This window comes from Anolis sagrei, chromosome 2 (assembly GCF_037176765.1).
Source record: "Anolis sagrei isolate rAnoSag1 chromosome 2, rAnoSag1.mat, whole genome shotgun sequence".
Classification (NCBI taxonomy): domain Eukaryota; kingdom Metazoa; phylum Chordata; class Lepidosauria; order Squamata; family Dactyloidae; genus Anolis; species Anolis sagrei.
In genome coordinates, this window is record NC_090022.1 from 169,199,063 (window position 1) to 169,216,369 (window position 17,307).

Here is a 17,307-nt window from a genome sequence, read left to right on the forward strand (position 1 = left end):
GACAAGCTGTTGCTATAAAATCCATCAACAAGGCGTTAATTTTGACATGTAAGCAATACGGTGTACTTAAGATAACATTATTCCAATATGTATGTAATTTCAAGGATTCACCTTAAGACTGTGCAGTGCATTCACTCTGTTCAACACAACAATAGGCCACACATGAATCACTCACCTCTTCATCTTTGTACCAAGATAAACTCTCTGCTGTCAGGATGAACCAGTACTCCTTAGAGCCACCTTTCATGATGCTAATATTGTTGATGGTCAACCAACCACGTCGTATAACCTGGAGGAAATCAAGGAATGGGAAGGAAAATGGAGGAAAGAAGAACAGATTACAGGATATCTTGAAGAACACAAAGTGGAAGAGATTGCCTCAAGATCTAAGAAATGTGTTTAAGAGGATTCTAGCCTTAGCTGCAGCAGAAGCCCAAAAGAAAAAGCAAGAATTGACCTTCGCTTAAAGCTCCTTCATGGTTTTGGCAACCTGGCCCATGACTATAAAAGTGAGCAATATCACCAAAGTTAAGCAAGGAAGCATAAGACGAAATACAGATATACCAAGACTGCACTGAAAGCACACATTAACACCATTTTACCAATGTTTATGTATAGAGCAATCTAAGCGGAAAACCAAAAAGCAATAGTCTTGAAAGACAGGTTGTCATGTATCCACAACCAGGGCTATATGTAGCAGTTGGTAAACCAGAAATAGCTAAGATGGACCATTAAATTATTTTATACATTACCCTAATGTATATTATCCAGACATACCCATATATTGACAACTAAAATAAAAATCAGGTCAAAACTGTTTCTTTTAACAGCAACAAGTAAAATCTGGTCTGTAGTCCATCTGCGCAGTGAAACCCATCAGTATGAAGAGAGGAAGAAACATTTACAATTTTGATCTGATCTCAAGAAAACACTGGAAGAAGGGACAGCACTCATATATGGAAAGCTCCACATCTCAAGGGCACATGTTTCGCTTTCAGGAAAATACAGTTGCAATATACAGAGATGCTACAAAACCAGCAACAAATTCAAGATGAAAAGGAAACTCCTGCATCGAGGTCTACTTATGGGACACTCCGTGGTTCAGGTCCATTGTTTCCAAAACTCCAGCATGGTTGCTCCTATCAACAGCTTCAAGTAGATATCCAGTTAATGAACTTGTATAGATCTGACACTTGCAGGTAATGAGACAATTCACCTGAAAGGACAATTCTCTTATCTGGCATGGTGATATCAACATCACAAGCAACTCCTGCTTGAGTTATAAACAAACCTCTGAGTGTCTCACTATCTTGTCAGAGAAGCACTTCTTGTCATTTTACTATGATCAGTTCAACAACATGAAAACTGCTGTACCTCTTATTGACATTTACTTTTTAGTATGTGCTAGTCTCCAACTTCAACCACATAAACATAAATGAAAACATAAATGAGAATAATCTCTAAAATACCAGTATCTTCTGTTCTCTGCCTCTTGGAAGGACCATTCTCATTGCTTAGAATTGCAGTTGGCTCCAGGGCAACAGCATTCTTTTATTCTGGAAAAAAATTTCAAGCCACCTCCACTCCCTCCAAATGAGACAACAAAGAATGGTTTATTATTATTTGTTACACACACAGAAATGTGTGTGTCTCAGGAGTAATGGGTCTCTGATTACTAATTAGGTGAAAAGTATGCACGGTTGGTCCTGCATATTTGCAGGTTTTTTATTATACTTGGTTTTGATTAAAACATTCCCTCTAGAAATATCTAAGTCCTTCAGTAAGCCCAATATATGTAGGTCTATAGGACCTAGACATAAAACCTCTTTAGGAATCTCTAGGTTCTCCAGTGTGATTCCTGTGGTCATCTTCCAACAAAAGTTGACCATGACCACAGAGTTGTGCTGGAGACCTAGAAATTTTTAAAGAGATGTCCTCTCAAGTAAAATCTATTATTTCAAGCATATTGCTTCTTGGTTTTCTGCTTTTTAAACTGATGTTTCTAACAGCAAACAACAGCAAATGCGGAAGACTGATTGTAGCACACAGCGTCTCCTTAGATAAGATGGCTGATGTAGAAATATTCCCTGAAAGACGTCTGAAACTGTTTTACGAAACTAAGAACCATCCTACAACATGCCTATAGAGCACCATGTTTGAAGAGATGTTTGAACCTGAATGCCATGGCACCATACTATAAATCCTGGGCATATGAAATCTTTAAGGCAGGCATCTTCAATCGGTGGCCCTTCAGGTGTCTGGGCTTCCAACTCCCAGAAGCCTTGGTTAGTTTGTTCAATAATCAGGAATTCTGGGAGCTGAAGTCCCAAACTCCTGGGAGGCTGCAAGTTAAGGAGGCCTGCTTTAAGGTAAATCAAATTCCATTTGGCAAACAGAGAAGCCCAATTCCAGAAGGATTTTAGGCTTTCCTCCATGGATGTAACAAAATACCACCCAGCTTCACTGTAAACTCCTGAATAATAATCAGCAAAGCAACTCCAAGTAGAGAGAGACACAAAATACTAGATTGGCAATCTAGTTGCTCATCCTTGAGTGTCTCCATCACAGTCCTACTTTTCCATTTTGCTTCACACATCATATGTAGTATTAATGACTTCCTCCCACCTCAAACCATGCTTTAAATATTTGAATGGGTGACATACACTTAAGTGGTAGTAAAAACCTTGGCTGCATAAAAAGCCGCTGGGCAGGAGAGTTCTTAATTTCATGAGACAATTGAAATGAACCAGCAAGTAGCCAGTGTGCTAGTTAAAACGATGAGAACGCTATCTTTCATATCTATATTTATATCTATCTATGTCTCAGCATCCCACTTTCTGGGTGGGACCTCCCGCAAGAGACCTGTAACTAAAGTTGACGAACCCAGCCTCAGGAACCCAAGGGTAGCTGGTCAATGTCATGTTGGCAATTCTTAATATTCTCATTAATTTGGTTCAATGTTCATATCAAGCTCTTCCTTCTAAAAAGGAAGCCTAGAGAGCTAAAAGCATGATAGAAAACTAATTTTACTCAAGCTAGTATCTCTATGCTGGTTAGCAATGAGCAGATTGAAAAGGAAACAGTCTATGTTTTGAGGCACTCCAGAAGCTTTGTTAAACCTACAGATTAGAAGACGAAAGCAAATCTAAAGGCTACAGCTGAACAGAGTTAAGACACAATAACTACAGATGTTATAGCAAGACTTTGAACAATTTGGAAAGGGGTCATGAATTTGGCCTGGGTTACATTGCAGTTAAGCTTTCCAACCAAGCTTTGAAAAGGTATGTGCATCAGTGCATACCAATCTGGCGCATCTTCATCTTTCCAGAACTGCTCAGGTTGCTGCTAACGTAAACATCAAGGCAGCAGACAGACAGAAGTGGAGCACTGGTGGGCATGGGCTTGTACAAATGGTGATTTAATTTGTTTGTTTCACACAAAATAGTAGGGAAGGTGCTATGAATGCATGACATTGGAAAGGAAACCTGGCCAGAAAAAGAGCAAAAGTTGGGAATTTGCAACTTGTCGGTCATATATAGTTTTTCCAGGCCCTCCGCCCCCCAGCCTCAGTCTACACCCTCAAAAAATCCACTCTCACAAAGGGACTTTTTATTGGAACCACCCATGACAAAACATTGGTCTTGGTGGTCCAAGGATGAGTTGCACGCCTGCCAATTAAACAACAACATGGGCAGACAAAACCCAGAAGGACATTTTCAGCTTCACGTTGATCAAACTGGAGGGGGTATTTTATTGTGCCACAAAAGCAAAAACTGCCCCTCAGATCATTTTAGTCAAATGTGTGTGAATCAGAAATCATTCACATTTTAAATATAATTTAAGGAAATGGGTATGGAAGACTGGACCCAAAGGTAGAAATCTTGAGACCTATATGGAAGAAACAGATCCAGAGAAAGAAGAATTTGAGGGGAACAATCAAGTGGCACCTGTCTAGAGGAATTGGAGTCATTTTTAGTGACCAAGTAGGGACTTAAGTCAGTTGTCCTTCATAAGAGCTGGGAATATTTACATATTTGAGAAAGAAGAAGAGGAGAGGGGGGGGGGGGGAAAGGTATGTGACAGGACATTTTTTAGGCAAAAATAACAGATGTTCTTCCTGGGTGTCACTGTCTTTTATCCTTAGCTTGCTACTTCCTATCCCGATCCTAATATAGAAGTTGAAAGAACTGAGATAAGAAGCACAGGTTTCCATTAAGGCTTTCCCACTTTCAAATACAGCAAGATGTATTTGAATCTAAATATAGCCTAAGAAGCAAGTTTCACCTCCAGTTCCTATGAAAAGTAAGACACAGCCCAGCCAGTCAGATTTCCAGCTTCCTCTTAGCGTAGCACAATCCACATTCCTGCAGTCAGCAATAAAAAATCCCTAGGGTTTGCATTGGAATTGGAGTCATGGAGAACAGAAAAGTCCTTGTGAAGCTTTATGCGTTACTCAAATGCCAGATAGTTGGTAATCTTTTTTTTTTCAAATTAAAATTGAAGAGATGCTCCACTTTTGAAAGAGGTTGCATGTGTTAAGAGTAAGAATTAATCAACTTCAAAGGAAGCCTGATCTATATTTCTAAATGAGTTACAGTTCCAAACATGCCTTCTGTGTGGAAAATAAGCCCAAAGCTTATCATGAAAATGGACTTGGATGGATGCGTTGGCCTTAATGCCAGTTTCTAATTTCCTGCAGCACACAAGAGCGCCACAACAGTATGCTTGGAAAGTAATGTTTTCATGTGTGCTCAGAGAAATCATGAAAACGAATATGTCAGAATTTTCAGGTTCTTCTGGAAAGTCAGAATTTCTTGGTGATTGGAGCAAAGATAGAATTGGTAGGGAGCAGCAATATTTAGTAAAAATATTGCACGGCCAGGAAACCTTCAATATCTCAAATCTAAGTTGAACAAAGATGTAAGTATTTAAAATGTGTCAGTGAGCATGTCAGTTTCATATGTAAGTAGTATTGTTGCATCCATACAGGAAAAAGCTATCTGCAGAGCAAAGGTGGGTGGAGCAATTTCTTGTTATTAAGGCAACACTGCCGTCACCCATATAACCAAGTTTCTGGCAATGCAATTTTCTTGCCAAGCCAATAAGGTGTGCCAATTTGATTTCTGACTCCAAGACCATCCGCAACACCTCTCTCAGGGAAACCTGAGTTGAAACCGTTTCTCTAATCAAGTAGCAGTCCAAGCCAAATCCACCAGTCTAATTGTCACAGGAAAAGGCACTCAAAGGAAAAGCATGGGGCAGCATTGCTCTCACCAGACAAGGGAAAGTGGTGCAAAGGAGTGGTGGGACATGCAATCTCTTTGCCTAGGGACAGAAAGATGCCTGCATAGCAGGTGATGGCCACATAGTGGTAACAGTAGCAACTGCCAAGCAAAATAGGCAGATGGACTCAGAGTTAGCCTTTTGAGCCTCGGTAGACAACTCTAGATCTGAAGGAGTCCCTGTTGTTTGGCAACATTCTTGGATGTCTTTCTGAACTGCATGGGGCCTGTAGACATTCCTTTTATTTGGAACTTCTGTCACTATTCCAGATGCAGACATGATTGTCAAGCAACTCCTTTTGACTAGGCTAGACACCACGTAGACTGCAAGTGGTTCTTCCTAGGGTCAGTTCTATTTATTAGAATGTGGCTCAGAAAACAAATGATGGTAACAAAGCAACTGTTGATAATATACAAGTCTAAAATTATTAGCCAACTGCTATTTTCTTCGTTCACTTGGAGCCTGGGACTCTTCTCTCATACCAGTGGTTCTCAACTTGTGGGTCCCCAGATGTTTTGGTCTTCAACTCCCAGAAATTCTAACAGTTGGTAAACTGGCTGGGAATTCTGGGAGTTGTAGGCCTAAACACTGGGGACCCACAGGTTGAGAACCACTGTCTTATACCATATTCTAAGGTTGTGAGGTAGCACTCCAAAGAGCAAACTAGTATCTACAGTGACATTGCAAATAAATGATTAAATGTAATTTTGGAGAGGGAAAAAGGTAAAGAATTGGTGGAGAAGGCAGTCTCTATGGAAGTAGTTGGTAGAATTTCATTTACCAGCTAAAGTTCTCCAGTACACAAGGCATCCACTGTTAGCCATAGGTCTGTTTCTCAATCGTAAATGACGATAGAGCTGAGGGATTCATCTGCAACTGAAGTCCATAGCCTTAGCAATAGGGTTTACAGAATAGGCATGGCACTTCAGCATACCAAAAAAATCACAAAGGAAGGATGGGAGGACACAAAGCCAAGCATGAAGAAAGGCTTTTCAGTAAAAACATATCCAGTCCATTTTCAAGATAGAAAAATGTTCGGGCAGTGCCAAGAAGGATGCAACTAGTGCCAACCTTCTACATGCTGAATAAAGGTTTATAAAGCCACTATCCTTCCCTAAAAGCCACATTTATAGGCAAGTTGATAAATCCAAGATTTCAGCACTAGATAAGATTGCAATTCCCATGTCTGGGTTTCCCGGAATGCTGTTTGAAATCACTTGCTTTTCTGTGCAATTAGAAAGATGCTCAATTTAGAGACTTCTATTTTTTGGGAGAAAACAAGTCTCCATCACCAAGGTTTATTTATCAGTCACTAGCATAGTATACAGGTACTTACCAGTATCTCACCCTTTAGAGGTTGGCAAAATTAGTGGTGCAGGTAAATAAAGAAAAGCAGGATGAGGGACAGAAGAGTGAAGAAAACCAAATAATGGAGTGGAAGGGGGAAGGGGGAAGCGGGAAGCACAAAAATGATAGGATAAAAAAGAAAAAGCAAGAAAAAAACAGTAAAAGAAAAAAGTTACATGCAATTAATTATAATTGTACAGTGTTAATGTTTCATTACAGTCTTTCCAAACAAAATTCAACATATTTAGATGCATTATATACACATTAACTTCATGCAAAAAGCTACATTTACAGTCTTCTGCTCAAGCCCTGCCTACCAGCAACAGGAAAAGACTCAAAAGAGACAACTTCCTTTCAAGGGTTCAAGACGGCATGATTCTGACTTGGAGATTTTCCTCTTCTACCATATTACAACTGGCATAGTGTGAGGGCCATTTCTAAAGGAAAAAATAAAGGCACACTGCAGAACTTATTCTGACCTAAACAATTAAGAAGCAATTCTATGGACACACTATACTTCCTGCAATTTGTAGACTCTACCATGTCATTTTCCTTTTTCAAATGATGCATGTGAAGAGTGTCAACTGCTTTGTTAAACTGGTGCTATGCTCACAAGCCAGGTCAACGTCCTGATCCATACGTGTGATCAGGTGTCTGATATTAAGTCCTATCAGAAGGAAGAAGACATCAATCAGTACCTGATTTGGTATTGCTCTTTTCTTATTTGCTTGGGTGTTTCTTTGCTGTGCACTGAAATAAAAAAAGGATAAAAAGATGATTTTACATTAAGCATGTCTATTATTATTATCATCGCACCTCCAACAAAGTAAACCTGCATATTAACAACGCTCAGAACTAGCAATGCATTTATTCCTATTCAAATCAAGCAAAGTTAAAGAAATGCAAAAAGGAGGTTCCAATAGCTGCAGGAAAAGTCCAAATATCTAGAAGTAACACAATAGATTTCTCCAACACCAGAAGTCTCATAACAAATGTGGTTGCAAAAGTTTGGGTCCTGAATGAATCAGAGAATAGATTTTAGATCTCTGCCATATTTCCAACAGCTGTCTCTCAAACTAAAAAGGGTAACCATAAGCATGAAGTAGGTTTTGAAATTAGGTTTAGAGAAAAATGCTATGTAATTTTGTTTTAAAATCAGTTTTTAGGGGTTGTTTGTATTTTTGCAACAAGAAATATTGATCATGCCTAAGAAAATGCTACTTCAAGACTTCCAGAAGAATGTTTGTACACTCTGTGATCCTGCTGAGAATAAAGAAGTCACGTTTTCAAAGCAGCATGCGAAGATATTTGTCCTCAATTGCAAAAAAAGTGCCATGCAATAGGAAAGCAGTGCTACAAAACCGTAGGTCAACTGCTTAAGCTCATTCCATTACTTTAAGGGCATTTTTATTCCAAAGAAGCAAAGTTGAAAGGGTTATAGAATATCAACTTCCACAGATCTTATTCTATTATGTAGTAAAGAAAGTATAATCCACAGCATTGCCTGACACTTATTTTGCGGTTCACCTATGTTAATTAGTCTGGACCCCCTCCCCCCAAATATAACCTAAATCAGTGGTTCTCAAACTGTGCTCCTCCAGATGTTTTGGACTTCAGCTCCCACAATTCCTGACAGATGGTAAGCTGGCTGGGAATTCTGGGAGCTGAAGTCCAAAACAACTGGATCAATTTGCTGTCATTTGAAAACACCAACTTCCTTTGGGAAGGCATCAATGAAGCAAGACGATTTAGAATATTTATCCTGACCAGTATATTACAAATCTTTAGAGCCTGCAGTGATATGGCCCAGTTGGCTGGATGCAACTCACCTTACACTACTGAATACATGTACACAAAATAAGCAATATAATCTTCTAGCTCAGTGGTTCTCAACCTGTGGGTCCCCAGATGTTTTGGCCTTCAACTCACAGAAAGCCTAACAGCTGGTAAACTGGCTGGGATTTCTGGGAGTTGGGAGGCCAAAACATCTGGGGACCCACAGGTTGAGAACCACTGCTGAGTCTAGCCCAGTGGTTCTCAACTTGTGGGTCCCCAGGTGTTTTGGCCTACAGCTCCCAGAAATCCCAGCCAGTTTACCAGCTGTTAGGATTTCTGGGAGTTGAAGGTCAAAACATCTGGGGACCCACAGGTTGAGAACCACTGGTCTAGCCGATGGAAACATTTCTACCATGCAGCTTTGTGTTGAAAAGGGTTAAACATAGCAATCCAGTTCAGCCCATCTTGCATTAACCAGATCAATTTGCATCTTTCTTTTTGAACCTGAGTTCTTTCGGTAATAGAGAAAAAGTCAGGTTAAATGAGGAGAATAATATATCTGAAAGCATTGATGGAAACTATAGAGAGCACCAAAAGTTATACACTCTCCCTATTGAAAACTTTTGATGAAAGCAGACTTGGAAAGAGGTAGTTCCACAAGCATAGAATGTTAACGACTATTGTATTTCTGATTATATCAACTTTTGATCACAGTGGTCATTCAAAGTCTGTTTCAGAAGTGGTACAGGCTTCATGATCACACGTCTATCTGTTATAGATCTAGCATCTCTCTCAGAGCCTCCTCACTCAACTCCTGAAAGGAGGAGCTCCAGAAATGTTCACTAAGCTTAAAAGTCAGTCATTGTTTGTGGCCAGAAACTGCAGAGGGCTTTGGAGAAAGGATGGTTCTTTCTGATTTGTGATGGAGAACTGAGAAAGTAAGGAACAAGAAGAACTTTTGCCCACAACTGAAAAGATGTTCTTGCTTTCTTCTCTTGATCTACAGAACTAAGGAGATTGGCAATGAGAGGATCCTTCTACTGTGAAATGCAGTGATAGCTTGCTGACTTTCTAATTTCAACTTTCTTCCCAGTCTTTCATAAAACCCCTTCAATTAGAGCTCCAAAGGTTAGTCAAGCTGGAGGGCAGTCATAATAGTGATGCATTCTCACAGGCAGATACGCACCCAGCCACCACGTGCTGCTCAGTGTAACAGCTGGGGACATTGGGAGAAGTTTCAGAGGCATCCATAGTGAAAAGAAAGATTCAAAGCAAAACCAAGAAAGATTAATGAAAAGAAGAATCAATGATTTCAATGTGGAAGAAAGAAATGTGAAGTAGCAGACTGAACATAGTGCACATCTGGGCAACATTAGAGACGGGGGGGGGAGGGGAAAATGAGCCATACAAACACAAAGCTTTGGAGATTTGATAATTAAAAGCACAGACATATTCGATAACTTGGTTTGTGAAAGGTATGTGGTCTGCAAGACCTTAAGACTGTGACTAGAAACTACTGAAACAGACCAGAGAAGTTGCTGGTAATAGCTTATCGTAAATGGAAGTACAAATTACCTTAGTAAACAGAGAGGACATTCTGGATTCTAGGATATAGTTATTTCTAACTGGGTCCATCATGATAGCTTAAAAATATTGCCTCATCCATGGACAACACAAAGTTCAGATTATGGCATCCAGCTAAAATATATGCTCAGAAATTAGTGCTGTTACACCCCAGGATCACTCTGAAGTAAGATGTTAAGTGAAGTAAGACAGGGTCTTCTTGACCAATGAAGGAATTAAATTGCTGCTACTAAAAAATCTTATATCTTGTAATGCAGCACTTAAAATGATTCTGTCAAAAACATCATAAGCTTTTCTTTGGAATAATTCTTCCATTAGAGGTTATGGGATAAATTAGTCATACAAATTCAAAAGAAGTATCAAAGGAATGTCAAAATCCTCAAGAAGTTGGATGATATTGTTGCTTTAAACAGCACAACCCTGTTCTAAACTATAGAATATTAAAACTTTATTTTTAACCCGCCCTATCTTCCCGAGGGGACCCAGTTTAAGCGGTCAATGAGGCTACAAATACAAGATTTCTTCCCTTAAAATATAGAAGCATTTCTCCCATAAATATGAGAAAAAGAAAGCTGACTCAGAGACATGTTTTGGGGAAAGAATGTCAAAACATTTTGGAGAAGCCTGAAAGACAGTTGCATCTGTCAAGTAGGAAAATTAGGTACCACCTTAAAGTGTGGGGAGGCTAAATTAACTAATTTATGAGGCCATAAAAAAGACTCCAGCAAAGCACTCCAGCAAAAAAGCATGCGGGGAATGCGGAGTTACTTCATCAGTGTTGCAGATGGACGATTAAAAGCAACAGCTCCCCTGGCGGCCAGAAAAAGTTAAATAGCCTCTGTGTATGTCTGTATATGTTGTATGTCAAAATTGGCATTGAATGTTTGCCGTATATGAGTACACTGTAATCCACCCTGAGTCCCCTGCGAGGTGAGAAGGGCGGAATATAAATGCTGTAAATAAATAAATAAATAAGCCAGGTGAAAATATTGCAATTATACATGGGCATTTAAACACAAGAAGCAAGAAAACTAACTGAAAGGACTGTGCAAATGCTGGATACCATGGAAGAACAACAGCATTAGAAGGCAGAAATGAAGTTAGTTGATCCTCCTCCCACCCTATTTTAAGAAGAAATCTACATTACAGATGAAAATTTACCTAATTCCACACAGACTTGTATTCCCAAAGAGTGAGTGTAAAAGTTACAAGGAATGACTTCTTAAGCAATAATCAGCAAGACATAAATGAATCATCTAAGCCAGTGGTTCTCAACCTGGGGTCCCCAGATGTTTTTGGCCTACAACTCCCAGAAATCCTAGCCAGTTTACCAGCTGTTAGGATTTCTGGGAGTTGGAGGCCAAAAACATCTGGGGACCCCAGGTTGAGAACCACTGATCTAAGCATTTCTGAGTTCACAAAATGCTGTGGGTCAGCTGTTGTATACAAAAACCCAGACTGTACTCAGGCCCGTAACCAGGATTTCAATTGGGGGGGGGGGGGGCTGAGTTTGTTTGGGGGGGGGGGGGCTGAGTCTAAGTGAAAGAGGGTCTATCCTAGCAAACCTTTTGTATCATTACCCCAATACCTCCATGCATATGGGATATATTGAGTATGGTGATCAGTTCATGACATGGAGAAACATAACAGTTTAAACATAACAGTAAGGCCTTTTTGCGAATCACCATGAGAATTTCAGGGGGGGGGGCTGAAGCCCCCCAAGCCCCCCCCCCCCCCCCGGCTACATGCCTGACTGTACTGCAAAGCTAGGAGTGTGTGTTAGTTTGTTTCCACATACCACGAAAGGCTGCATCTCATCATATGATTTATTAATGTGTAGCTGTGCAGCTAAGCAACTATAACATACTGCTCTTTTTATTTTAAAATATAATTGGTGCAACATTGGCAGGTACCACAAACTCACTGTCAGTCTCTTCGTTTTCTTAAGGTCTCAAATCCAAGAAATTGTGTTTTCCCTTCAAAGATCTCGTGCTAAATATGCCTGCAACTGTACACCACATCTCAATAGTACCATACTCAATATTATTTGTACACAAAATAGGACCTTTTCTCTCAAGCACAGGCTAGATCTACACTGTCATATAATCCAGTTTCTGAATCCAGATTATCTGCTTTGAACTGGATTATATGAGTCTACACTGCCATATAATCCAGTTCAATTTAGGAATTTTGCACAAACTCAGAGCCCTCTGAACTCAGCACTTTTATTGCTCTGAATAGTACTGTTTTTATGATGTTATGTTTTATTGTGATATGTTTCTATTTGGTTTTGTTTTGATTTGATTTTATTGTATTATGTTTTTAACTCTGTGCTCTCTGGGCTTGTCCCTTTGTAAGCCGCCCTGAGTCCCTTCGGAGAGATGGAGGCGGGATATAAAAATAAAGTTATTATTTTTATATTATTAAAGAAGATAAATTGCATTCAGAAACTGGATTATATGGCAGTGTAGATGGGCCACACACTCATATGGAGAGGCACTCTGAAGGACTGCACTGCAGATCACTTTCCTGAAAACTGGTCAAAGCATTTTTCCTGAATGTGCTATAATACTTCCCTATTTTGGCTGGCTCTAAGGATTTTTCATTTATTTATTTACGATATTTCTATCCCGCCTTTCTTGAACCCGAAGGTGACTCAAGGCGGCTTATAAGAACTTCCTGACTGTGAGAATCATAGAATCAAAGAGTTGGAAGAGACCTCCTGGGCCATCCAGTCCAACCCCCTGCCAAGAAGCAGGAATATTGCATTCAAATCACCCCTGACAGATGGCCATCCAGCCTCTGTTTAAAAGCTTCCAAAGAAGGAGCCTCCACCACACTCCGGGGCAGAGAGTTCCACTGCTGAACGGCTCTCACAGTCAGGAAGTTCTTCTCGTGTTCAGATGGAATCTCCTCTCTTATAGTTTGAAGCCATTGTTCCGCGTCCTAGTCTCCAGGGAAGCAGAAAACAAGCTTGCTCCATCCTCCCTGTGACTTCCTCTCACATATTTATACATGGCTATCATATCTCTTCTCAGCCTTCTCTTCTTCAGGCTAAACATGCCCAGCTCCTTAAGCCGCTCCTCATAGGGCTTGTTCTCCAGACGCTTGATCATTTTAGTTGCCCTCTTCTGGACACATTCCAACTTGTCAATCTCTCTCTTGAATTGTGGTGCCCAGAATTGGACACCATATTCCAGGTGTGGTCTAACCAAAGCGGAATAGAGGGGTAGCATTACTTCCCTAGATCTAGACACTATACTCCTATTGATGCAGGCCAAAATCCCATTGATTTTTTTTGCCGCCACATCACATTGTTGGCTCATGTTTAACTTGCTGTCCACGAGGACTCCAAGATCTTTTTCACACGTACTGCTCTCAAGCCAGGCATTGTCCCCCATTCTGTATCTTTGCATTTCGTTTTTTCTGCCTAAGTGGAGTATCTTGCATTTGTCCCTGTTGAACTTCATTTTGTTAGTTTTGGCCCATCTCTCTAATCTGTCAAGATTGTTTTGAATCCTGCTCATGTCCTCTGGAGTATTGGCTATCCCTCCCAATTTGTTGTTGTTTGCAAACTTGATGATCATGGCTTCTAACCCTTCATCTAAGTCATTAATAAAAATGTTGAACAGGACCGGGCCCAGGACGGGACCCTGTGGCACTCCACTTGTCACTTCTTTCCAGGATGAAGAGGAAGCATTGGGGAGAATCACCCTCTGGGTTCGTCCATTTAACCAATTACAGACCCACCTCACCGTAGTTTTGCCTAGCCCACATTGGACTAGTTTGTTTGGCAAAAAGTCGTGGGTGACCTTGTCGAAGGCCTTACTGAAATCAGGGTACGCTACATCCATGTTCAGCAGTGGAACTCTCTGCCCCAGAGTGTGGTGGAGGCTCCTTCTTTGGAAGCTTTTAAACAGAGGCTGGATGGCCATCTGTCAGGGGTGCTTTGAATGCAATATTCCTGCTTCTTGTCAGGGGGTTGGACTGGATGGCCCCAATTCTATGATTCTATAACCACTGAGCAATTTGATGCCTAACAATATACAATTAACAGAATTTAAAAATTACATTCAATAAAACATATAAAACCAATGCCTTCATTGTTAGTCTCATTGTCCATAAATTGTTGTCTGAGCCGTTCCAATGTTCACTTTCGTCTAATACCATGTTTGACTGTTCCATTAGATAATAATGCAACATTATTATTAACATAAGTAGCTAGATATAGGCCTTTATTGGAGGAAAAGACAGTGCTCCATTAACATTTCTGAAATTTCAATGCATGCAATTTGCATTTCACTTCAGTATTGCTTGAAAAAAATCTCTTCAGAATGGAGGACACAAGCTAAAGCAATATATGTGTTATGTCTGTTCTCATTCATTCCCAGGCTATTGTTGGAAACATAATAAAAAGACTACTTAGGCAACCCCGGCCTTCAGTTTTGAACAGTATGCTGATCCTTCCTTTCTGAACCTAAAACAAACCCCCATTTCCTTTTCTTGATTACTGGGAGAGAAATAATCAAGAAAAGACACTGTGCTAAGCAAACTAAAGAGCTTTGCTCCATGGTTTCTTCAGCAATTTCCATTCTAAGTAGAGGCAAGTGAATAACAAGTACCCAGTAAAGCACTTATCTTAGTAGAGCCATATCTTCTTCTACCAATTACCCAGGTCACTCTCTTCTATTGGGCCCTGGAAATGTACAGCCATAGACTCTACCTAATTTCCCGGGCCCTCTAAAATCGCACTAGCCCGGCCCGGCCTTTTAAACTGCCTTGATCAGACACGATTATTTTAAATATATGTGCTACTGTGGTTTTGAATGCTTATATTGTCTTGTAAATTTTATGTTTATGCCATTTTTTTTCTTGTATGTACTGTTTATGTTACTTGGAAACTGCTCTGAGTCCCCTTGGGGAGATAGAGTGGTATATAAATAAAGTTTTGTTGTTGTTATATGTGGTAAATTAGGCTTTCTATGATTCCTTGGCATCCTGTGTTATCTGAATCCTTACTACTCTAAAGAACCTTAAAGTCACTATCTTTCAGAAAATTCAAGTTTGATCTCAGCTACATATAGCTAGTTTTAGGCAACCAATCCATATCCCTGAATCCCAATACTGGGATATGTGCAAACAGTCAGAATCTCTGGGGAAGAAAGCTATTCAACCACACTTCAACTTTAGTTTGAGCATCTGAAAGGCATCCAGTCACAAAATGCTGGTTAGCCAGGAAATTCAGCAGTCATGCACAACGCTCCCCAGGCCACATACTGCTTCCCAGAATCTCTTCAGACTTTACTTTGCAGCAGATACTCACTTTGCAAATCCAATGAAGTCCTCATGGTTAGTATTGATGTACGACAGCTCTATGTCAATCAAGAGGAGAATCTAAAGAGACAAAAAATGAAAAGTTCCCCCAAAATGGCAACCAGTCGAAAAACTTATCCCACCGAGTATATAATTAGGAAATCAGTAAGGCTTGCTTGAATTTCATGCATAATATCTTGCCGGTATCAGTCCATCATTGATTGGGGTTCCACAAACACCAAGAAAGACCCTTAGATTAGAAATAAAGATATGACTGATTTTTAAAATGACATTAATTTAACATTAATGAAAGATCACACTTAATATTGAACAAAACTACTTTTCCCTCATGAACTCTGAAGATCAAAAACATTTTTGTCATAAAATTATATTATGTTCGTTTGGCTTTTGTTCCTTCTTCAAAAGAAATCACATTTCATATCCATGATGAAATTTGCAATATTTCCTATACATAAAAAACCTGTTATCTTTATAAGATATTTGTTGTCCTATAATCTATATATATATAAATGCTCTGTGCGTAATGAGTACCCTAAAAACAAAAGAACCAATGAACAAAATCACACCAAAGTTGGCAACAAAACGTCTCGCAACACAAGGAGTAACCATCACTCAAAAATTATGATTTTGTCATTTGGGAGTTGTAATTGCTGGGATTTATAGTTCACCTATAATCAAAGAGCATTCTGGACTCCACCAAAGATAGAATTGAACCAAACTTGGCACACAGGACTCCCCTGACCAACAGAAAACACTAGAAGGGTTTGGTGGGCATGGAGTTTTGGAGTTGTAGTTCACCTACATCTAGAGAGCACTGTGGACTCAAATAATGATGGATCTGGACCAAACTTGGCAGGAATATTCAATATGCCCAAATATAAACACAGATGGAGTTTGGGGGAAATAGACCTTGACATTTGGGATTTGTAGTTACTGGGATTTATAGTTCACCTATAATCAAGGAGCATTCTGAACCCCACCAATGACAGAATTGGGGCAAACTTCCCACACAGAATCCTCATGACCAACAGAAAATACTGTGTTTTCTGGTGGTCTCTGGCAATCCTTCTGACATCCCCTTGCAACACCCCCAGGGGTCCCAAACCCCAGGTTGAGAAATGCTGCCTTAAGGCTACCCAGTCCAACTCCCGTCACCAAGGCAAGAAAACATAATCAAAGCCCTCCTGACAAAGGGCCATCCAGCCATTCACACACATACATATATGTATATGACAGATGCAGTATCAAAGATTTGAAAGGGACCCCTAAAGAAGGACAATGATATGTTGCATGTTCCAGAGTAGGCCAACACTGACAAAGAAACAGCAAGAAATACTGTTTACCCACAAAAGGAAAGATATTACATATATTAGAAACCAACACTTTCTCATTACTTTATTTTCCAGGTCACCAGACTGGGCCACAGCAAAGTGTGGCAAGGGACCACTAGTATAATATATAAAGTCTACCAGTAAGTATCCATTACTTTTGTACTGATATAAAAGTCAGCTTGGAGTTAAGATACAGAAACAACCTATTGCAAGGTGTTAAGATCATAAAAGTGAGCCCAAGATGGAAATGGTATGAATGAACTGGTGGAATTCAAGAAGGAAATGAAACAGAAAAAATTCCAACTTTCTTCCTGTAGTGTTGGGTTTTCTTTGAGGCAGCAAAACAAACTTCAATCCTTTCCATGGGGGACATGGCAGAAATGTACAAAGCTATAATTAGGATGGTCAGTTAATACATACAACTATATTCAGTTAAGTCTTTAATTTTGCGTGTGTGTGTGTTAGGAGTGATTTGAGAAACTGCAAGTTGCTTCTGATGTGAGAGAATTGGCTGTTTGCAAGGACGTTGCCCAGGGAATGTCCGGATCTTTTTGATGTTTTGCCATCCTTGTGGGAGGCTTCCCTCATGTCCCTGCATAGGGAGCTGGAGCTGACAGAGGGAGCTCATCCGCGCTCTTTCCGGATTCAAACC

At 40.0% G+C, this 17,307-nt stretch overlaps 1 protein-coding gene across 5 annotated transcripts in view; it reads right to left on the reverse strand.

The window, feature by feature from the left end:
* Nucleotides 1-17,307, reverse strand: part of DNM2 (dynamin 2) — a 91,644-nt gene that overhangs the window by 27,241 nt on the left and 47,096 nt on the right. For 3 of the 5 annotated variants that reach the window (XR_010909266.1, XM_060763480.2, XM_060763478.2), the window contains exons 12-15: nt 15,314-15,384; nt 7,329-7,380; nt 6,620-6,631; nt 176-289 (exon numbers count right to left, since the gene is read on the reverse strand). Coding sequence is in view for 4 of the 5 variants with exons in the window: in XM_060763480.2 (XP_060619463.2) it covers nt 176-289; nt 6,620-6,631; nt 7,329-7,380; nt 15,314-15,384 (249 nt within the window). In the remaining variant the exon portion in view is untranslated. The remainder of the gene's footprint in view (nt 1-175; nt 290-6,619; nt 6,632-7,328; nt 7,381-15,313; nt 15,385-17,307) is intronic. The other 2 variants (XM_060763481.2, XM_060763479.2) reach the window with 1 other exon arrangement.